This window comes from Pyrus communis, chromosome 3 (assembly GCF_963583255.1).
Source record: "Pyrus communis chromosome 3, drPyrComm1.1, whole genome shotgun sequence".
Lineage (NCBI taxonomy): Eukaryota > Viridiplantae > Streptophyta > Magnoliopsida > Rosales > Rosaceae > Pyrus > Pyrus communis.
In genome coordinates this window covers 25046007-25068960 of record NC_084805.1, presented here as the reverse complement: position 1 = coordinate 25068960, position 22954 = coordinate 25046007, and the positions used below count along the sequence as shown (strand labels likewise).

Genomic DNA, 22954 nt, shown 5'->3' with positions numbered 1-22954 from the left:
CAGCTTAGATATGTTGGTTTTGACTTTGGTGTTTATTTGCTTTCTCCTAAAACATCCTGCAGCAAATTAAGCAATACATAGTACCTTGCATTTGCCTTTGCATTTGCATGACTTGGTTGAGCGACGCGGAAGACAGATCCTGTTTGGATCCCAAAAAACTGAGCCTAAGGATCAAATGACAATATCTATTAGATATTAATATAAGGTCATCTCCAATCGTAATGGTTAAATGTAGTGTCGTCCAGAATTAGTCTAGCAAAATATTTGTTTTAAATGAATAGTGACAGACCATACTTAGACCTGGTTTGGTACTGAGGTGATTTTGAAAAAAGCTGGTATAAAAAAAAGCTGGGAGCTGTTTTTGTGTTTGGTAAACATTCAGCTTCAGCTTTTTTTCACAGTTTTGGATGAAAAAAAGCCAAAAACAAGAAGTTGCAAAACCCAGATTTGAAAAATCGATTTTTTTTCACATCTGTTTTACATAAAAATTTACCAAACACTATAATACTGTTTTTTTTTTCAAAAGCACTTTTACAAAAAAGTTTACCAAACACTCTGCTGCTTTATTTCACAGCTGCTTATTCTCACAGCACAACAGAATCAGTTTTTTTTCAAAGCACATCAATACCAAACCAGCCTTTATACCATCTTTAACCGAAGCGGCTAAACAAAATCTTCTCAATAATTTATTAGTTTTCAGTTTATACTTTAAATTTATTAAGTAATTTAATTAAATTACCTTTGAATGTTTTCAAATTAAGCTGTTGAATTTAAATCAATTATTGTAACTGAAGAGCTGGTCCAAAAAATTAAAAAAAAAGCTAAGAAGTGGATTACATTAGGCCAATCTCATGCCCTTTTGCCAAATAATAGCCCCAACATCCAGTTGGAGTGAGTTTTTGTGCAAATGAGGTTTTTTTTTACTTTCTAGACCTTTAGCTATCTTTATTAGAAATGGCCTACTATCTACCGAACATCAACGTTGTCACCAACTTAGCATGACACCAACTTAGCATGACGTTTATATGACCATTGTCGTCTACGTCGCTATCGTTGCTATCCGGATGATGCCGCATAAGAGAAAATCTGCCGTGTTGGAAGTCTATTCAATGACTGAATGGCACAGCAGAGACCACTTCGGCTCGGAGTCCTAGTTCACCAAGTTCGGTAATTTGGACCATTAAAATTTGATTTAATGGTTAAAGTTATTATAATTTTTAAAATGAACTCCTGTTTGTAGTTATTGAATTAAATTTCAACAGCCCAGATTTCCAGACTTGATGGATTAAGAGGAAGGGATCCGGAGATGATCCCTTTCTCTTGGGCTCTTTGACCATTCGGTTTCAAAGGCAATGCCAAAGGTTGGGTGGCTAGTCAATTGAGATTTTTCAGTGTATCAGAAATACGGAGTGAAACATCATGTGTTATTTTTACAATTGGAAAAACACTTGAAAATAAAACATTTTTCCAATTATATGACAACATGTGATGTTCTGTTTCGTATTTCGGACACATTTAAAATCCATGAATCAAGTGGGTATGCAAATTTTGTCCCCACCAACAAAGTAAGCAATATTGCCACTTTCAACATTAAGGGCAATCGCGTCCCACGACTCTATTTTTAATAAAACATTTTATGCAGAAGAGGAAGACAAAATTAAAAGATAAAAAGTAGATATTAAAGATGAAGTAAAGCAATAAAATAAAATTTTGCCTATCTGGTTTGCCTATTTCATTAAAGCGACACACTTTTGTTCATGAGACGATTGGGTAGGCAACTTACTACATTATAGTACAATTTTTTCCGTTTTGTTTTCCTACACCATTGAAGATGATCAAGAATAAATTCTTGACTTGTTTGGTTCGAGGGAGTGTCCTAATCAATAGGTCTTTTTCTTTAACTCATTGCGTTTTCAGGTTCACACTCTTCATTTTTTTTGTAAATGGAAAGAGTTTAGTGTAAATTACCATATTATTATATAAAATACAATATCATGCTAATTTCAACTCGTAATCATGTACAATGTTGAAGAACGTAAAGCCCTGCACTCGAAAATATCAAGATAAAATAAGACACATAATGATTATCAAAGTATAATTCCACTCCATCCAATTATTTAAAAAAAAAAACTTACAAATGTTGAATTATGCAGGCGATTAAGTATCTAAACCGTCTAAATTTTTCTTAATAATGTTTTACCAAAAAAATTTACAAACAAAAAATAGTCTTGGTCAATTGATCATAGTCAATGATTAATGGAAGCACTATCCAACTTCGAAACCAAGAGACAAAACACAAAAAAGGTGGGACAATGTAGGAGACTTTTTAGACTAAGCCCTTATCACCTTAGTTCACATGTCCACTACGAAAGAGGCGCCCGAGTCAGAGCCTCTAATTCGGACCATGAGGGAACCAGGAATTTTCAACGAAAAAAATGCTCTCTGAAACCGAACGTCAAAGTTGTTTTCCATCAAATGGCTGTTTCCGTAACTCTACTCTCGACTTGGATTATATATCCAAAAAGGTCCATCCAAAATAATTTTGTCTTCTATAGTACGCATTAATAATTGGTCCGAAAAATTAACGTTTATATATAAAGTTTAATAAATTTTTACGATGATTAAATTTTGCGTGATTAAAATTTTGCAACCATGCACAATTATACGACACGATGATACATATCATTGTAGCCGAACTTTGTCCAAAACCATGTAGGATTTGGATTCCACCTAGATCCAAATTGTGGGGATTTTGAAGATCCTCACATCTCAGTCATTCATCATGTATCGTGCGGTTAAAAATTATTTGATTTTTCAAAAAATCTACAGAATTTCAACTATAGTAGCTAGTACGTAGCACAATTAATCTTATCTTAACTTTAAACTTTGAACCGTAAACCCTAATTAATCTTATCTCAATCCTTCCAATGCTCAGAGCAACTGAAAGGAGAAATGCAGAAGCTCGATACGAATCTCATACACATCCTTTAAAATTATGAACTGATGCGTATAATAATTATTCGTTAATCTATTACATGCATTTTATTAGGCTATCTCTAATGTAAGGGGCTAAAAATTAAAAATTTAGCTCTGTATGTTCAACTACTCATTTATGCGTACATACTCAAATTGGTTTTCCTCTTAGTGTCCCTAACTTTTTAAAGGGAACGTATCCATAACACCACTTTTTACATAACTTTTGACACGTTTTTGTGAGACGCACTCCGTAATGTATTTCAACGATGTTAGCTGTTTATTATTTAGATCTTCCCTCAAAAGTAACGTTTACCAAAAAACACCCAAATCTGAAACATATGATTGTTGGATTAAGGGTTATGGTTTATTTGTAGAATCGTATTCGTCCATTTTCTTCACCACAAATGAATGTTTTAATGGTTTTGGATTTCTCTAATTTTTTTACAAAGATAACCTATGAATGATGTTATAAAAGTCAGACTGTTCAAATCGTTAAAATATATTATAGAGTGGGTCTCACAAAACTCAGTCTGTAATAAAAAAATCATATAAAAAAATAATATCACAGATCCGCCCATTTTAAAATTATATAATTTTGGTGTATCCTTAACTTTTGTTGTTTAGATTCAAGTCTTCTTCAGTAATATGAACACAATCTATCTGTGTGTCAAAAACGTGTGCTTGTGAAAAAAATTTATTTCATATAATGGACTCCTATTGAGTTTTTTACTAGTGTGAAAACAACCCATAAAGAAATTAATTTAATCTATAATTACCAATTTTAATTTCTCCAGTTGGATCTCCTACCCTTAATTTTTAATTGGTGGGACCCTATTTGATAATTCTTGACAAAAATCTCATATAAAAAAAACAGGAAAAGAGCAAAAGGGTAAGCGTATAAGGCCAGCCATTGCCGCGAGGGGTATATTTCCTCAAACATGTATCTGCCAACTAAGACCTAATTTTTTTGAGAAGAGCCAACTAAGACCTAATTAAATTGCATTTTCACACTAAATACCAATTAAGACGACATTAATTGTAGGGGTTCACACTAATCACTATCCGCGTCACGACAACTGTACTTTTTAGGAATAAAATATCAATTGTCCTATTAGGGCATCATTTAAAAACTACGGAATTTTGTCCGCATTCAATGTCCTTTTGTCTCGCTCTCTTTTCTAAATTAATACTGCCTTAATTTTGAAATGAAATTTTTTTCCGTATATCGAAATTACTGTTGATGCATGAAATATCATGACATAATTGGGTAGAAATTTAATTAGTCAAGTATCAAACTATTTACGATTTACTAAAAAATATCAAATTTAGAAAATTAAATATTAAAAAGATTCTAGCTTTGCATTTCCATGTAATATAATTCCAAAACAAAAAATTTCCATTCGTGAAACAAACAAAGCTGTTTTCAATTATATAAAAAAATATTAGCGTCAATTATTCACGAGCACATAAATAAAGTGAATCTCATATGGAGATTCACCAAATCAACGACCAATGATCGCCTCAAATAATTAGTAACCGTCGATGAAGCGTTGGATTCACTGAATCTAGCGGTTGAGATCGTTTGTAGTATGCAACTAAAACAGTTGATGGAATGAATCACACTCTAAAAAACAACGGTTCAGATTCGATCATTGCCAGAATGCAACAGCTCTTATTCTTAACACGCGAGTAATGAGCGGTCAACGAAGTGGGCGTATATAACTGCTTGCTCTGCTGAACGAATTTTCCCGCGTCTCTCTCTGTCTCTCTCTCCGCCGCCACCGGAGAAAAACGGAAGCTTACTCTTTCTCTCTCTCTATAAATCTCTCTCTCTCTCTCTCTCTCTCTCCCTCGAAGAAAATATACAAATATGCAGATATTGGAATAATCGCTTATTATTTCGTATATATAAGCCAAATTCAGACGTACGGTTACGGATCTAATCGTTTTCCTCAGCTTTCTCGGCAACCAAACAGAAACTAAGGGTACTGAATCAAGCCTCTCTGGATCATCTGATTTACTTATTTATTTCGATAATAAATTCGGTGTTTTCTTAAAATGTTGAGTTCGAATTTTCACAGATGGTGGCGGGCGGCGGAGGAGTCGATGAGGGGCTACGGCGGAGAGGCTGCACGTACCGAAGGGACGATTTTCTCCCCGAGGAGTCGTTCCAGAGCTGGGGCAATTACGTCAATGCGCTGAGGCAGACGCCCGGCCGGTTCGTGGATCGGGTCCTGACCCGGTCGGCGGACAGCACGGAGCTGGTGGAGATGAAGGCGCGGAGTCATAATGAGATGAAGAAAACGCTCAACTGGTGGGACCTCATCTGGTTCGGACTCGGCGCTGTCATCGGCGCCGGAATATTCGTGCTCACCGGACTGGAGGCGAAAAATCACGCGGGCCCCGCGGTCGTGCTGTCGTACGTCGTCTCGGGCGTCTCCGCCTTGCTCTCTGTTTTCTGCTACACCGAGTTCGCAGTCGAGATTCCTGTTGCAGGTACGGCAACACAGTTACTGAATATTCGAGCAATTTTGTTAAATATTATTGTTGTATTAATTTTTTTTTTTTGGTAAAAAATTGTTTTATTACTTTTAAATTAGCCTTTGCCTGCATATTATCGTTCTTGTTTCAACAAGCAACGGTTCTAGTAATTTTTAATATAATTTTTATGAACAACTGATGTGTATGCCTGGACGTAAATATTTGATCTTGACGGAAAATACTTAAAAAAGGTTGGATATATAAAATTCAATAAAAAAGGTTCGATTTTGACGTAAATATTTTTAAATTAAATTTGCAAATGAAATGATTGATAATTAGATTATTAATTAAGTGTTGATTAATGTGCTTATTTATTACTGATGACATATCATTTTAGATTGCAAAGTTGATTTAAAATTTTGGTCTCCTTAACATTACCATTTTTATTTTATTACGTGCTTTTCATTAAAATATATTTTGAAAAATAATAAACTTACTAATCACTAACGGTCTCACTACGTCTTTTTTGTGTGAAAATTTTTACCCTTTATTTTTAGAAATTCCTAATGACAGAGGCAATTCGAGTATTTTAAAAGTTGAGCTCTTTTTGTCTTTTTCCTTTATATAATAACGTATGTTTTGAGAATATTATCGTAAAATTATATAAATTAAACTATTCCATAGGGTATTTGACTTGAGGTTTTATACAACTTTACTGATTTTAGCCTAAGACATTTTGAAATCACAACAAGAAGAAATTATGATTACATATCCAATATATCAATTATAATTAAACTTATTTATAGAAGAGAAATCCTCACATGCTTAAAAATGTGGTCTACTTTCTTCAAACTATATGTTCTTACTATTCAATAGAGTTAAGCACACATTAGAACCAATATTGAACAGGGACAAATCTTTGTATACTTGTGAAATTAATCTCTCTATCTCCTTACCATTGAATGAGAGAATCTCATTGGTCCCATCACACCATTAAATGAAATAAAAAATTACAGAGTTCTGAATCTATTATTTTGATCATAATTAGGACTGCAAGATCACATAAACATCATATAATTTGAACCGGAAATTGTTAATAACACTCTAAAAAATTTCATTCTGCATTATTCCTCATAAGTGTATTTTTCCTTTGTATTATATAAAATTTAGAGTATAAGATGAAATTTTTGAAATATTAATAACAATTCTGTTTGAATATTAAATAACCCATTTGGGTGAAGAAGCAAAACGTCAAATGATCAAATGCTTACATTAAGGAATCCTTTTGAATATTCTGAAGATATTTTAGTAAGATGTATAAAAAAATCCAAGAAATATTGAATGAATAGATGGGTGATTTGGGAAATCTGGCAGGGAGCCCATTACGTTGCTTGCCCGCATGCTTTTGCTACTTTCCACATTATTCTTCGTTTTCCTTGTGGACTTTCTGTTTGCTTAGCTATTCAAAGTCAATGACTCAATAACGTAGGCCGGTCTATCTCTTAAACTCTGATGAATGACCCGGCCGTCCTGTCCCCACCATCTATCCCTGGTTTTGACTTCTTTGGGACAATTATCCTCGATTTAGACTTAATTCTAGTATTGTCTGGTTCATTAGGTACTAACAAATTGAGTGAGTAAAGTTAAGAGCATTTACTCTTGCATTCGAAGTCTGAAGTTCGAGTCTTGTTGTATCGCTTCTATAAAACATAATAGTTATTGATCCTATCTTGCTATGTCTAATCTGATATTTCGAAGTAATTAAAGTAGTAATACCATCATAATTAAACTGACGGAAGATATAAAATTGTAACAAATTCGTAGATGAGGTATGACATTGAATTTTTTTTAAAATGGAATATGAAACTGTGACTGGCCCAATAATTAAAGTAGTTTTATGTAATTTACCCATTTTTTTTCTTCATGTGATTAGCCAACTGATCGTAGAAGTGAAAACGTTTTGAATTTGATTTTGCAGGGGGCTCATTTGCGTACCTAAGGGTGGAGCTAGGGGACTTCGTGGCCTTCATTGCAGCAGGCAACATCCTCCTCGAGTATGTCATAGGCGGCGCAGCCGTTGCTCGTTCCTGGACCTCCTACTTCACCACCCTCTGCAACCGAAGCGACACCAATGATTTCCGCATCGTAGCCCACGATTTGCCAGAGGACTACAGGTTCCTCGACCCCATTGCCGTTGTTGTCATTATCGGCATCTGCTGCCTCGCAGTCCTCAGCACAAAGGGCTCTTCTCGTCTCAACTACATTGCCTCGATTGTCCATGTAATTGTCATTGTCTTCATCATCATTGCCGGCCTCACCAAAGCTGATACCAAAAACTACGTCGATTTCGCCCCTTTTGGCCCCCGCGGTGTGTTCCAAGCCTCAGCTGTACTGTTCTTTGCGTATGTTGGATTCGATGCTGTTTCAACCATGGCGGAGGAGACCAAGAACCCCGCAAGGGACATCCCAATTGGTCTTGTCGGTTCAATGGTGATTACCACAGTGGTCTATTGCTTGCTTGCAGTGACATTATGCCTTATGCAGCCGTATGGCAGCATTAACGAACAAGCTCCATTTTCGGTTGCATTTGAAGCTGTTGGGATGGGATGGGCTAAGTACGTTGTGGCAGCAGGCGCATTGAAAGGTATGACAAGCGTGCTGCTTGTCGGGGCAGTTGGACAGGCTCGGTACCTCACTCACATTGCCCGAACCCACATGGTGCCGCCATGGTTTGCGCAAGTTGATTCCAAAACCGGCACTCCAGTCAATGCCACGGTCACCATGCTTGCAGCCACCGCAGTCATTGCTTTCTTCACGAGCCTCGACGTTCTGGCCAACCTTCTCTCCATCTCCACTCTGTTCATCTTCAGCCTTGTCGCCATGGCTCTCCTTGTTCGCCGCTACTATGTCAGCGGTGTCACAACTCAGGCCAACAGGAACAAGTTCATTGCCTGCCTTTTCATCATAATTAGCTCTTCAATTGCCACCTCTATCTACTGGAGCAGAACAGATAAATGGACTGCCTACGTGGTAACCGCGCCGCTTTGGTTCTTGGGTACTTTAGGGATTTGGTTACTTGTCCCCCAAGCAAGGAATCCGAAGCTCTGGGGAGTGCCACTGGTGCCATGGTTACCATCTCTTTCAATTGCCATCAACATTTTCCTGCTCGGGTCAATCGATCACGCCTCATTCATAAGGTTTGGAGTGTGGACTCTGATCATCTTGGTTTACTACTTCATCTTCGGGTTGCACGCGTCTTATGACACGGCAAAGGACTCCGAAGCGAAGAGGCTGGAGGGCGGCACAGGCAATGAGTTGAGGAAGGTCGAAGCTTCAGGGGTTGCGACGAGGGACTCCGGGTTAGGCAGCGAAAATGGTAGCTATGCCTCTGTAACTCCTGCTAATTAAGAAAGGGTTTGTTGAATGTGTCAAGATTTAATTGTGTTTGTGTGCGACTAATTCTGTATTAGTTTGTTATCAGCTTGCTTATTAGTAATGTGATTTACAATGATATGTCTAAAAATATGATTTAAAGTAGTACTTTTATTGTTATCACTCACACCTTTCTTTGTTAATTAAGCTTTTTTTTTTTCCCTTACAACTAACGTTCCTTTTGACTCTCGCAAAGCAAAAAATCTTGTTGGCTTAAGATCGCCCTTTTATTATAATCAATTTACAGATCTCAATTTGATCGATATCGCCAATGTTTGATCCATATATCATCAATGTTTTATTTAGATCATTGAGATTTGTAAATCGATCATTTGAGTCAACTTCCGAAAAATCTATGGCAATTAGAAGACGAAAGAAATTAGTGAACCTTTATGACGCCGTGAAAGTTCCACGAAAATAAATTTTATACTTCCTGTAGAAATTCGCAAAACCGATTAATAAACGTGCACATATCATTAACTAATTGAATAATGCCAACACAATCCTCATTGTAATATCCCCTTCTCACTGCACACCTTACAATTACGTACATTATATATTTATGTCTCAATTTTGAGGAGGGTGTTGAGGGATGTACTGTTGAATCTCTGAGCAAGCCCTCGGATCACAAGCACTGTCACATCCCGCAGGTGCCTCGACTGCACCATCAAGTCCACCTCATTCTCGCCGTCCACCACGATTTTCAGACGGTGTTGGTCGTTTCGGAACAGCTCCACCTGACAAAGTTCTCCACCTTTTAAGTTTGTAGGACATAAGAAATGCAACTCAAAGCCAGAAGGAAAATGAAAGGAAATCCAGCCATCTTAGGCTTAGAACAACAATGAGCCTGTGCTAAAGTTCTATGTTTGAAATTTCTTCGATGTGCTGAACATTCCAAACATCGCGCAACTGGGAAAGCAAAGATGGATTAGAAAGCGTGTATAGGAAGTTAGTGACGTGAACTTACGTGAAAGGGAGGCGCATAACTTCCACGAATTTCAGTCGTTGGGAAGGAGGTTTTAGAACCGGGCTTTACCACCTTGACTCTTTTTCTATTGACTTCGAGGATTCTTCTCTCAAGACTTCCCACTGCAGGAGCCTGCAATAAAAAATAAAAAAAAAAAAACAATTAAATTTTCAATCGTTTCCAACGGGGAGCAGATTAATTACAATCGAAGAAAGAGGATATCAGTTGACGAACCTTTTTCGTAGATTGGTCCTTGTCACACAATGTCTGTACCGAATAAGTGAAATGTAGTTAGAAATGGTTTTCGCGACAGATACTATAGGATTTACTACACATGGAAGATAATATCAATTTGTTTAATGATTTCAATACCTCAAATTTCACAGTTCCAAGATCAAGCTTCTGCCTCACTTCTTTAAGAACATCAGGTTCTGCATGAAAATCGATGCCAATTTTATAAACAGTCAGTCTATTAAAACTTAAAAGCAATAAGAAAAAAGAAAAAAAGAAAAAAAGAAAAAAATGGTGAGAGACGGGATTCTAAATTACCAACTGCAATCGGATCTGTTGATGCAGAAACAGGTTGCCCCTCCACTCCATCCTCTCTTACAGGAGTGTAAACCACAACAAGCCTGTACCCTACGTCGTCCACATTAGACTCATACATTCTCCCTACCTCCCCTGCAAGTAAAATTTTCATTCAATATTCCAGTGGAAAGATAAACCATATGCTATTCGCTAGCCTATTTAGCATCACAAACGAAATTCAGAAAGCTGCACAAATTGTTGAACGGAAAGATGATTTGTGTAAGAAAAACTATACCTGGTATAGAGATAAGATCAGGACTCCCAACCATTGATCTGAGCCACTGGATTCTACTTTTGCCTTCCTTCCCTCCACTATAAATTCCACGTACAGCGTATAAGTTGGTGTGGAAACCCCTCCCTTCAATCTCCAGCTTATCTATCCTAGGGATCCCTACAGATTAGCAGAAGTGAAATATATGATTAAACAAAAATTAGGGGCATATACGAATACGGTTAAAAGCTAAAATATGGAGCCGTGGCAACTTCCACACGTTTTGCATTTCAATTCATCAAATGGGCTTGAAAGCATTTCTTACTAGTCTCCAGTTTACATGCTTTAGGATCCCAAGAAAATCACCAAACCCGAGGCCTAATGGATGTGTTTGAAAGGGAATACCTGGTAATATAGGTCCAGTTTCAGCATATACAGGCTCAGTTGATCTTCCAAAGACATCAGTCACAATGCACTCACATTTTAGACAGCGGCCAACATCTTCTAGACGCATCTTGTAGGAGCAAGATTGCTGCGCAGGTAATATTTCAAAGGTTTTCTTATCTTCCTCTTTTGAAGAAAAATACCTGCAGCATCCCTTTGTGTCATATAATGAACAAATTGAAATAGTACAAGCTGATAGACTTCGAGACAAGAAATAAGAAAATTGCAACAAATTGAATGCATCTCGAGACTTGAAAGTTATGACATTAGACGACATTAGAAACCGCTGCATACCTTCTAAAAGATTCAAATAGCCCTCTGGTTATTGGAAAAATATGTTACTTGACACTATGACCCAACTGTAGTCCCATTTGAATGGAATCATGCCGGTGATTACTAAAATATAACACCATACCATTGATATCTGACATCTTTCTTGTACTTGCTCCAAACAATCTGTTGAGTCTCACTCTCAGGGATCACTTGAACAACCGTTACAACATCACCTTCGATTGCCTTTCCAGTGAGAGCGAGCATCTCTAGTCTTGGAAGCTCTGGAGGGTAATGCCATATCCGAACGAAATTAAAATTTAAGTCCATCAAATATATCAGAGGCCAGAAGTGTTGATACGGTCAAATGGGACTCTACCTGGAAGAATAATATCAGTCGGCTCAGACAACTTCAGTTCTCCAACCACCGAATCTGAACGAACTGGTGTGTATCTATGAGATGCATTTGAAAAAGTTCATTACTGTGTATATATAGATATCTACATATTCATCCACAAAACTCCACAGGCTATACATATAACTAACAAGGAATAGATTTGACATGCAAGTTGTCAGATGTTGGAAAGGTTAAAATGCGAGATGGAACTTTTACCCAAACAATAGTCGGCAGTTGTAGTCTGCATCGGTGACTTCATAAGTGTTAGAGTTGGCTCCATTAATAAGAGCAATAGTTCCTTCATTATTTTTTCTATACCAGCTAAACAGGCTCGATCCTTCATATCCACCAAAATACTGTCCTTCTCCAGAATAAACACTTCGTGACAACTCCTTCACACGAACATTAGAAACCACAGGAAGAGCTGCAACATTATTTCACTAAACAGTCAATGATCCAAAAGAAATGGATATATGAATGCCTTGGAAGACCTAGACAATAACATATGAAATGTATCGACAATAGTACATAGCAGGTACAGAACATGGAACTGATCAATTAACTATAAAGTTGGTCTCGATTCTTGGCTAAATTAAATTGAAACAGTTTCTCAAGTATGTAACTTCCTTAAAATCCAAGACCACATGAAATTTAAGGAACTTGAAGGAGTGTATATCAATTTTTCCAATCAGAAAAATAAAACAGCATTAATGGTATGTCCTCATGTGAACGATAACCAAAGAACCTACAAGCATGAAAATATCAGAACTAAGTTTGTACCTGGTGCAACTGGAAAGTTGCAAATCGCAACTAGTGGCTGTCCACATTTTCCATCAGAACGAGTGGGGAGCCAATGCAAGGCTAAATATGCCTCCACATCTTCAAGTACTGGTGTGTATGTTCTACCACGTTTGCAAACCATTAAGATACATCTTTTCAAAAATGGAAAAACAGACTTAGAATCATTAGAAATCACCTCCCAGTCCCAGTATCAGAACTTACAATGTTTTACCACATATAACCAAATCTTCACATGCATTAGATATATCCTGCAGTGCAGATCCATGCAGCTTATTCTTTGTTCTGTACCAAATGTATTCTCCAACACCTTCTTCTCCACCAAAATATCTTTTTTTCGGGTGTAAATTTTCAGCCTCACAGCAATCAGGAATGACAAGCTCCAGCCCTTCAGGATCCGCTGTTGCAAGAAGCAATAAATTGAGTTGGTTTACTAATAATCAAATAATCTTTTCTTTAATGCAAATGAAAACAAAAGAAATGGATAGAAGAAGATGGATTCACCATAATCCAAAACGAATTTAACATTTGACCGTCCAAACTACAAAAAGAATCTGCAGAACTCTTGAAAATAAATTAACTAACCAGGAGCAATCACATCAGATTGTATACTCTTAGAATTTCCTTTCATCCCATCTTTGCGCATAGGAGTGTAAACAAGTTCAACACATGTTCCCACATCATCAAGGGTCAAATCCACAAAATCTGCCACGAGAAAAAGTACCATTTCAAATTGTAATTTAAATGGATGTGAAATATGTCTCAACTAATTACTCTAAAGAACTCACCTTTAGTACTCAACTTCTCCTTGACACCATTACGCTTCACTCTAAACCATTCGTGGGAGCAATTTCCTTTCTCCCTGAATCACAAACAAGGACTTCCATTGTGTGAACAGTCATAAAACCAAAATTCCAGGATTATCCAAAGGAGGAGAAAACAATAATACAATAAGAATAAAAGGAAATCTGACCCTCCACTATAAGAAGCAGTAAAGCTGAGACATTGCCCTTCTATCATTGAACCAAGAAACTCCAGAGATCGACAAGTTGGGGGGCCTGCAGTCCAAATACAAGCTTATAATAAACACTCTCTTTCTTAATTTTATTCTTCTGGAAAGATGAATAGGCATTTATCAGCACCATTGGTATGCGTATCAAACTTATATGACCATATTATTACTGATAACCAGCTATACAAGCCAAAGTGGGAAAGGGAAGAATAAAAAACTAGAAACCTTCAATAGTATCCTACCATTATAAGTAAAGATAACAATAAATTAACTCATTACCAGGTATAACAGGTCCAATTTGTTCGGATAGAACAGTGGGACCACGAGCCCAGTCACTTCTGATAGGCTCACATGACACTGAGACAAAGAAGTCAATATCATCAATTGAGAGTGTGTATGAAGCAGCTTTTGCACCCCTAATTTCAGTTTGTGCTCCATCTGAAGTAGTCTGCCAATGCATCACATTTCTTTTATCAAAAGTTGTACCAGTTGGCAATTTTCTATTGCTTGAGAAAAGCAACCACAAACAAGGTTGTATACGACGTGTTTTCTCAAGGAATTGTGACTTTCTGGTAATATTAAAATGTAAATTTCTACTAAACAAGGAATTCTCACACACAAGGTTCTGTGAAGCCACCAAAATTTCACAAATTGAGAACAGAAGATAACTTACTAGCAGCACAAAGTTAAATGAAATTACCCGGAACCAATAGAAAACTGAATCTCCCTCTTCACCGCCCCAATATTTTTTTTCCACACTAAGTGTAGTTCCTTCAGTGGCATTCCCAACGATTTGTAGAGAAAGCAATCTAGGGTTCCCTGATTAAGAAGTAGCATGCTTCATAAGAATGACTCGAGCACAAAATATATATATCAGCATGCATAGGTATCCACCATAGTTTGCACAAGTCCACAATGAAAATTATAGCATATGCCATTGGCATGCATATTCAATTGAAACCAACTAAAGACCAATGTACTGTGTTTTTTCTTTTGTCCACTTAGCAAAAACAAACATGCAAATAATCGGCACAATATATATCAAGAAACAAGAGAACAAAATTACCAGGGCAAACGGGTTCCTGGCCCATGCTTATTCTTGGTTCACCCACAATCCCATCATCACGCACCGGTGTGCATTGGAATGAAATGAATTTACCAATTGCATCTTTTGCAATACGATACTGAAGAAGTCCTGTGACGTCAGGTATTAGAGATCCGGAGTCAGCTTCAACCTGTCAATTCCCAGGAAAACAAGTAACTATAAGCATAGGTCCTCTATATATCACCTAGCAATCTGCACAGCACATCATGGGAAAAAAAACCTAATACGACCCAGTGTAACATTGAAGATTCTCTCATTTTTGTAGATAAATCAGTTAAAAATATGTAAGAAAGGTATTAGACGTCCAAAAGATCAAGCATTAAATCATGTCTTGAATTTGATAAAGGTATACCTCATGAAGATACCAATTATAGATACTTTTTCCTTCATGACCACCAATGTAACCATATGATGCCGTCAACATTCCACCTTCGGTGTAATCACCAGTAATTGATAAGAAATTTAGACTTGGAGGCAGAGCTGCAAGAAGCAGGATAACGGTCAGCTATCCACTACCTCTATTAGCGCATCAAGAATGGGTGGTGCAAGGTCCATGGATTAAGCAACTCCCTTGTTAGCAACAGATGCAACCTTCAATCTAGCCGTTGGAAATCCACGACTGGGTTTATAAAGTTTCTAAAAAGATACATATAGAATTCCACCGAAATTTTTGTGAATATACTAAAAAATTGTCTGTGTTTCCAACTTTCCACCAAGATAATTGTGGTAGAATGCCGCAAACATTTCATTGATAAGCGGGGAAAGATATACCTTCTACCACTCTTTCTATATCAGTGGTGGCAAAATCCTTGTATTAGGCTGATATTACTGTATATTACCTTGAAATCCAAATACTATTAAATACACAAACATAAAAAAGATTTACTTACTCTCAACTGCTCTATCTGATATAGCATATGCTGGTTCACCAGATTCACCGTCTAGAGTCATAGGAGTAAATTTTGCAACGATGTAATAGCCAACAGCTCCTAAGGGTACGCGAAACGCCTAAACAAAGGTATCATCAATACAATTTGCATCACATATATGAAAGCCCTTCAATTAGGATTTCTGAATTCGTATGTTCAAAGAATATGAGATCACAAACCTTTGCAATCCTAGAGGTGCTCAAAGATTCAAGACCTTTCTCACCATCCAAAGTAGACGAACTTGTTTTAAACCACTGTACTCTGCTAGACCCTTCCGTTCCTCCAGTGACAGTACCAACTGCAGTAACCTTACTGTTCTCCCTTAGATCACCAACTATCTTCAAATCTATTACCTTTGGAGGTGCTGGAATTTGACAGAGCAAAAAAAATATTAAACAAGAGGAAGTCAGTGACAACATGCCAACATCATAAAACCAAAATAGAAACATAGAACAGGCTAAAATTCCAACCGTACATCACAACAGATATCCACAAAATCAACCAGAAGACTTCCACAAGGAAAATGACATCAATTAAAAGAATGCTTTTTTTTTTTTCCTTAGAAAAGTAAACCAAATCTAGCTTCAAGACTGTTGACATTATTCAAGATACCTGGCTTCACAACATGGGACCTTATCGAAACCGATTCCCCTTCTTGACCTGAAAAATGGAAAAGTACCAACACAATGTTAAATGACAATTCAGGAGTAAGCCACACTGTTACTATATATAAAATGTTCCCAAAGGAAAGGTCAATGTATTAACCTTCAAAATTGATAGGTATATACACAAAAGCCAAGTGATGGCCAATATCTTCCTTAGTCAAAGTATACTCAGATGTACCAGTTGATACCAAAACGAGGTCTCTGACAAGAAAAGCCATTAGAGGAAATAAGAGGAGGGAGGCTCAAGTATGCAAAATTAAATCTAAAAAAAAAAAAAAAATTAGAAAAAAAAGAGGCCAAAATTGAAAAAAAGATTAAGGGAACAAAACTATGAGGAACTTCCACATGAAGAAACATAATAACTAAAGGCCATATAAGTTCCTTTGGAGCATCACAACATATGAGCATACTAACCCGGTGTCTTTATGCTCACATAACCATTCAAACTTGCTGGGACCCTCTCTTCCTCCAAAGTAATCACCAACTCCTCTGATGGTACTGCCTTCAACAACATCTCCAACAATGTGTACATTATTGACTGATGGAGGGGCTGCCGCCATGAAACATGAACAATTAATACCCCAATCATAATCTTTGGGCCGAAAAGGAAATGCAGTGATAAAAGAGGGAAAAACAGACTCAATGAATCGTATACTTGACATAGTCATGCCACAAAAGTTATGGACAAGATCTTTGCAAAAGTTGGAAGGCTTACAAACCTGATTTTACAAAATCAGTGTATTTATAATGAGGTTCTCCTTTGGCACCTTCTTCTGTCACTGGTGTGTACATAAAAACCAAACTTGAATCGATATCATCTATGGTCAATTTGTGCTCCTCATCTTCAGCTCCCGCAATAACCACAGGACTGCTATTCCATTTTCTCCTCAACCAACTGAAAAATATGAAAGATGTATGTGCATTACTTTATTTCTCTGTACCATTACATACAAATGTGCGGACAAACATATTTGTAAGAAACATATGTATGTAAATAACTTGCGCAGATATGTGCTAGACTACCATTGTACATCAAAGCCTAAGCTAAGAAATAGGCCAACAACCTGTGCAACGCACTCCTGCACTATTAAAAGTTGATAAAATTACTGGTGGCTGGAGGATCAGAGGTTTGGAACACATGAGACTATCATATACCCAATCTTCAGCTATTTTGGAATGGATAACAATGTATATCAAGCCAAAAATATCCAGCATTGTCAATGTAACTTTGTAAACATGTACGTAAATTGTTTAAATGGGTATTCTCACCTAGAAACACCTTTCCCTGGAGTACCACCACACCACGCAACCTCTGCATGGCCTCTAATAGTATTTCCCTCCACCAGATCTCCATGGACATCAAGATTCACAACCTTTGGGATTCCACTTCCTTTGCAAGAGAGACAGTAAGATAATCAGTAGCATGACAAAAGTTCCTTACACCATAGAAAAACTTTCCCAATAAGCAAAGGTATGCTTCTTTACACGGAAATATATTGGCAAATTATTCCGTTGGTATTTACCTCGTTTAACTGGAGAAGATATAGCAAAAATAGGAGGATACTCCGTTTCTCCTAATACAGGAGTACACTCCACTTTTAAAATTTTACCGATATCGTCATGCTTAGGCCAGTAGACCTATGTTCATCATCAGCTCAAAATTAGATTGCACGAAGAATAAATTGCAGCCCTAAACTTCAAAACATTGAACTTACTGAAAGAATCAGTTACCTCTCCAGTGGCATCAGGAATAATGGTGAAATTTGAAGGAGTTCTTTCTCCTACAAACCATTGGTATTTTAAGATTAATTGTGGATCAGTTGCCAAAGTGTTCTCTTGTACAAAAGTGAACTGGCAGCGACAGGTATCTTGTTCAAATGGTTTCTCAACAGAGGCCTCCTTGACCAGGAAGCCAGGAGGCAAATGATCCTTCCATTGCTCAACAAGGAAACGAAAAGTTGAGTCTGTTCAAGAAACAAAATTTCATTAGTTTAACTAAACTATCACCTACAGCTGCAAAACAAGGTTAAACATCCTAATATTTCCTGACAACAGACAAAAATGAAACTAAAATACAGCTGCGCCAATCATAGAAAATAACTATCCATAAACACCCAGATCTCCAGACATATACATATAAATTTGGTAAGTTCATTCGAAGGGCATTTAAATGCAGCTTATTGTGAACTTTGTTCATGCATTTCAATACATTATTATCATATGAAGCATAACACACGATAAACCATCAGATTTGCAGTCCCTTTATCAAAAACAACTTGTCTCTCCAAAAGGAATTATGCAAGACAGTAAGGCATCCCTTCAAACCCTTTACTTCCAAGTTCCACCAGCGACTTGTCCTTTCAAAACCAAACATAAGCTCTGCACCAAAGATTTCACAAGAACTGAATTTTGCAACATAAAAGAACGAAAAAAATCAAATTACACACCTGCTGCATGGTCTGGACGGCAAAACTCCCAACCATCTCTAATGCACAAAGAGGTGTGTGCAGGATAGCGCTTTGCAATTGTAAGCTCTTCTCGGGAAAGATCTGGCAAAATTTTCACATTAACTTGTAAGAAGTTAGAACACATTAATGGAAAATAAAACTAGTGACATACACACACAAAATTATAGACGAGAGAGAGAGAGAGAGAGCCCCCCGGGGGGGGGGGGCGAGGTGGGGCAGAAGAAAAATAAGAGCAGGAAACAGAAAAACACAGTAGAGATGCAGAAACCAAATCACAATCATTCTACAAGATACCTCTATCATTGAACTTTTTTAAGGTAGGGCCAACAAGCAAAATGGAAGCTGCTTCTAAGTGAGGCATTTTAAGAATGGGATTCTCCTCCACTCGTAAATGCTGTGGCACAAAACAAGAAAGTATGAGTATGTGAGTTTACACACATGCATCAATCCCTTTCAATGACATGCTCGATGTAAATCACATTGAATTTCACCAATACAATCACCACAGCTAGTCTCTATGAGTATGTGACGTTAAATGTGCCAGATGTTCAGCTCCATTGCTAAAGATAAAGACCCACACAAGAGAACTTGGGGTAAATGTAGGTATTTTGAAACTAACCTCAAGGACTGGTAAGTAGGGGAAACCCTTTAGAGTTGAAATTTTGTTTTTGCTGGCAGCTAATACCTGTTTGAAATTTTGAAGTGATTGAAATAATAAGCATTTCAAACACTGGGAGCGGGGAAAAGAAGCCACAAGTTGCAAGCTACTACAACAACAAACCTGTAATCTAGGTTGGCTTGCCATTGTAAGAGACTTCAACTTATTTTGAGCGACAGAGAGAAACTATACAAGAAAAAACAAACAAAAGTCAGAAACATCAAAATTATTACCACCAGGGACCAACTCAGGAGGTTATAACAAATTGAAAACTGCCATTGCACATCAGCAACTGAAAACAATTCATTAATCCTTACCTCCAAATTAGGGAGCTGAGGGAGGCTTGCAAGTGACGTGATTTGGTTTCCAGCAAGATAAAGTTGCTGCATAGATCAAAATTTAAGAACCCTATTACATGGATATCTGCATTCTACCGGAAAGATGAATATATGTATATATAATAATTATATATGAAACACAAACCTGTAAGACTTTGCAATTTTCAAGAGGTTCAAATCCAGGCCCTTTGAAATCATTGAAGCTCAAATCCAGAACCTGGAAATAAGGAAAACCATCAATCATTATTAAGCTATTTATTTTCAAATCTGCAGACATGTTTACATGCTTATTGTGTGCAAAGTAATAAATTGTTGACTTGGCAAATAATTTGAACACGTGGATGGAAACCTTTGAGTCCTATTAACCAACCTTTACTCGTGTCAATATTTCCACTCCCTCCAATGTAGACAATAGATTGTCTCTAAGATAAACAAACTGCCAAAAGGAGTGTTATTTAAAGGAAGAACTATAATCGCTTGCAAGGAAGAACGATTATGGAAACTAACAAAATAATTGACAAGGTATGTAGTTAGGTAGATCGCAAAATTCTCTTAAATGCTAATCATATAATAAGAAATCAGTTTACCTCTAAATTTGGTGACAAGTTCAACCCGCTAGCCTTGAGGCTACAAACTCTGTGACCCCTAAGATCTAACCTCTGGCACAAAAAGTAATATAAGGCAGTAATAAGTACAGAATGAAAGGACTGTCTGTCACCTGTGATATGATAATATTTTACAAGTAGTCATCTTCAACACCATGACACACACAGATGCAAATCAAATAAAGTATCCAACGAAGCGTATGTGAAATTGAAGAGGAATGGTGCTTACCAGATCATCACCGGCTTTGATTTCCACTTGTGGAAGTACAATGAACCGAGAATCCCGGTGTTCAGGAGTTGCTGTTTTCCTACGTCCAGATAAACTAGAATTTCTATCAAGAGAAGAGGACAAAGAACCGGTTCTCAGCCCACTAGTAACTGCAGGTGATCGAGCTGATGGGGAAGAAAGCTTTGAGACCGACTTCCTGACTCCACTGCTAGCACTACTGTCCAATGAGGAAGTCGCCCTTCTTGAAGATGAAGAAGAAGTGGACAATGCTGGCCTCACAGCAGGATTCCTGATCGTCTCTTGTTTAGTTACACTCACATTAGATCCAGTTGATTTATTCAGGCTCCGGTCCAATGGCGATCCTGAAACCGACTTTCTAACCTCTGAAACGCTGGTTCTAGTCAAAGATTTAGTAGTAGCAGCTGAAGGCACTGAACTTCTTCTAAGCTCTGGGAGAGACCGCCTTACAGCGTCCGGAGTCTTTTTAACTGCAGCCGTAGTAGCAGTGTTTTGCATTCTTGCGGTGGAGACTGATGGCTTCTGAGGCAAAACTCCAGTGCTGTTGCGCCTTACAGGGACTGAATTCAAACTCCGGGTAGCGCCAGTTGCACTTGACTTGGTGACACTTAAATTAGGATCCAAACCACTTTTCGGGTCTACTTTCTGTCTAATGGAACTAGTTGGAACCGAGACCTTCGATGTCGCTGCACCACCAGGTTTCACATTTTTGGAAATACTTTTTGCAGTTTCTGATGAACAAACAGAGGACTGCTTCTTTGGAATGGGGACCTTTTCAACTGTCTCTTCGCCCGCAGGCACTAAACTGTCCTCCATTTTGGTTCACCACAAATGCGTTCAAAACCAAAAGCTACGTTCCACCAACAGTCAACAAAACCGAATAAGTTTATGTTTGGTTTCCAAGAAAATGCAGAGGAAAATAAAAGAAAAAAGTGCAGTTTTGAAAAAATTCACACCCTTTACTCAACTAAGCTATAAACTTCAACTTCATTCCTCACCTCAAATTTTCACCAACTAAAAGGTAATTCAATTCAACTAAAACTCCATGTGAAAAAAATGGAAAACCCATTTCATAAAATAAAAGCAGGAGGTACTTACAAGTCCAGAACTTGATAAAGATTGAAGCTTTTTTCAGGACCAAAACCCCAGTCCTTGTAAACAAAGGACCATACTTGGATCTACCACAAAATGCAGACTGTTCAGCAAAACCCAGTTCGATTTAAGCCAAACCCTTTTGAGAAAAAGGCTCAAAAACAACAAATGTGGACTCAGAAGGGCAAATGCAAACACACAGTAAAAAGATTAAGACGAAATAAATGAAGAGAGAGAGAGAGACAAGGACAATAAATTAAAAAATCACCTGGACAATGTCTCAGATCTGGGGGGTTACAAAACTGAAAGGAAAACTGTAAAGCATTTCTGGGGTTTGATTATTATGGCAGAAGATGCTCAGAGCAGGCTCGCAAGGCACCAAAAATAAAGCACAAAAGTGATGGAGTGAGAGAGTGAGTAACTGAGAAACTGTGCTGTTTGCTGAGCTAAGAATTTGGAAAAGCCTTGGCCACACCACAACCATGTGGGGATATTAAAATATATTTGGAAAATGTTCGGTTCCAGATAAAATTTGCAAATGTTAAAAAAAAAAAATTAGGATTGAAAACACTGTGCAGTGAATCCCATTCCCCATGTAAAGTGTGAGTGGGCAGAAAAAAGGGGAAGCGGTTGGTGAAATTTAAAGTGCAGTTGACTACTTTAATTTGATATACATACATTTTATTTTATTTTTCGCATATATTTTTAATTTTTAATCATCGAATCAGATAAATTGAAAAAGATCAACGGACATAAATTATCAAAGATGTGTGAGAAGTAAAATGGGTTGTGTAGATAGCAGATCCCTAATTTCTTTACCAAGTTTGTATAAAAAAGTAATGTGTTTTTATTTTGGGATTTCACCAAAAAAAAAGATTGTTGAAAATACTTTTAAAATGATCAAAAACGTTTCTAGTTAGGGAACTATTATCAGCACTTCAAAAATATTATTCTACAATCCCTCGTAAGTTTATTTTTCTTTCTAATTATAGAAAGCTTGGAGTACCAAATGAGATTTTTTGAGTGTTAATATCAATTCCCTTTAAATTAATTTAGATTTAAAACTTGTATCGTAATTGCCTTTTTACGTATGATGTTCATGATTGTTAACTTTTAAATCTTCAATTTTTATCCAACTGAAGATTATTTAGTCGTATAATTAATATCATTATCATTTTAGTAGACAAACTTCATTCGACCATCTAATTTAAATGACTAAACATTTTTTAATTTGGTTATGTAAATTTTCGTTTTGTTTTGCAAATTGAAAG

The 22954-nt window shown here is 37.1% G+C and overlaps 2 protein-coding genes across 5 annotated transcripts; one reads left to right on the top strand and one right to left on the bottom strand.

The window, feature by feature from the left end:
- The first annotated feature begins 4707 nt into the window (after positions 1-4707).
- Positions 4708-9016, top strand: LOC137729258 (cationic amino acid transporter 1-like). Its single transcript, XM_068468129.1, has 3 exons — positions 4708-4961; positions 5058-5472; positions 7436-9016. Exons 2-3 carry the CDS (start codon positions 5058-5060, stop codon positions 8863-8865), a joined length of 1845 nt encoding a protein of 614 aa, XP_068324230.1. The 5' UTR covers positions 4708-4961; the 3' UTR covers positions 8866-9016.
- A 269-nt stretch (positions 9017-9285) lies between these two features.
- LOC137727989 (187-kDa microtubule-associated protein AIR9-like) lies at positions 9286-22194 on the bottom strand. Of its 4 annotated transcripts, none has more exons than XM_068466855.1 (39): positions 21952-22194; positions 21690-21822; positions 20574-21441; positions 20327-20398; positions 20110-20175; positions 19885-19956; positions 19719-19784; positions 19525-19587; positions 19363-19428; positions 19038-19137; positions 18723-18824; positions 18007-18239; positions 17799-17913; positions 17545-17665; positions 16995-17170; positions 16690-16825; positions 16376-16476; positions 16223-16270; positions 15790-15974; positions 15572-15689; positions 15034-15161; positions 14643-14811; positions 14277-14395; positions 13856-14024; positions 13538-13622; positions 13353-13426; positions 13150-13269; positions 12769-12964; positions 12547-12668; positions 11983-12190; positions 11749-11822; positions 11515-11653; positions 11061-11242; positions 10680-10835; positions 10406-10537; positions 10229-10287; positions 10091-10123; positions 9857-9988; positions 9286-9626 (listed from the first exon to the last, which is right to left on the bottom strand). In XM_068466855.1, the coding sequence occupies exons 3-39, from the start codon at positions 21405-21407 to the stop codon at positions 9450-9452; spliced, it is 5148 nt and encodes a 1715-aa protein (XP_068322956.1). In that variant the 5' UTR covers positions 21408-21441; positions 21690-21822; positions 21952-22194; the 3' UTR covers positions 9286-9449. The 4 variants fall into 4 exon arrangements, with proteins under 4 accessions (XP_068322956.1, XP_068322955.1, XP_068322954.1 ...); XM_068466854.1 differs by having other exon boundaries at positions 21690-21786; XM_068466853.1 differs by having other exon boundaries at positions 21690-21769.
- Positions 22195-22954: the final 760 nt, after the last annotated feature.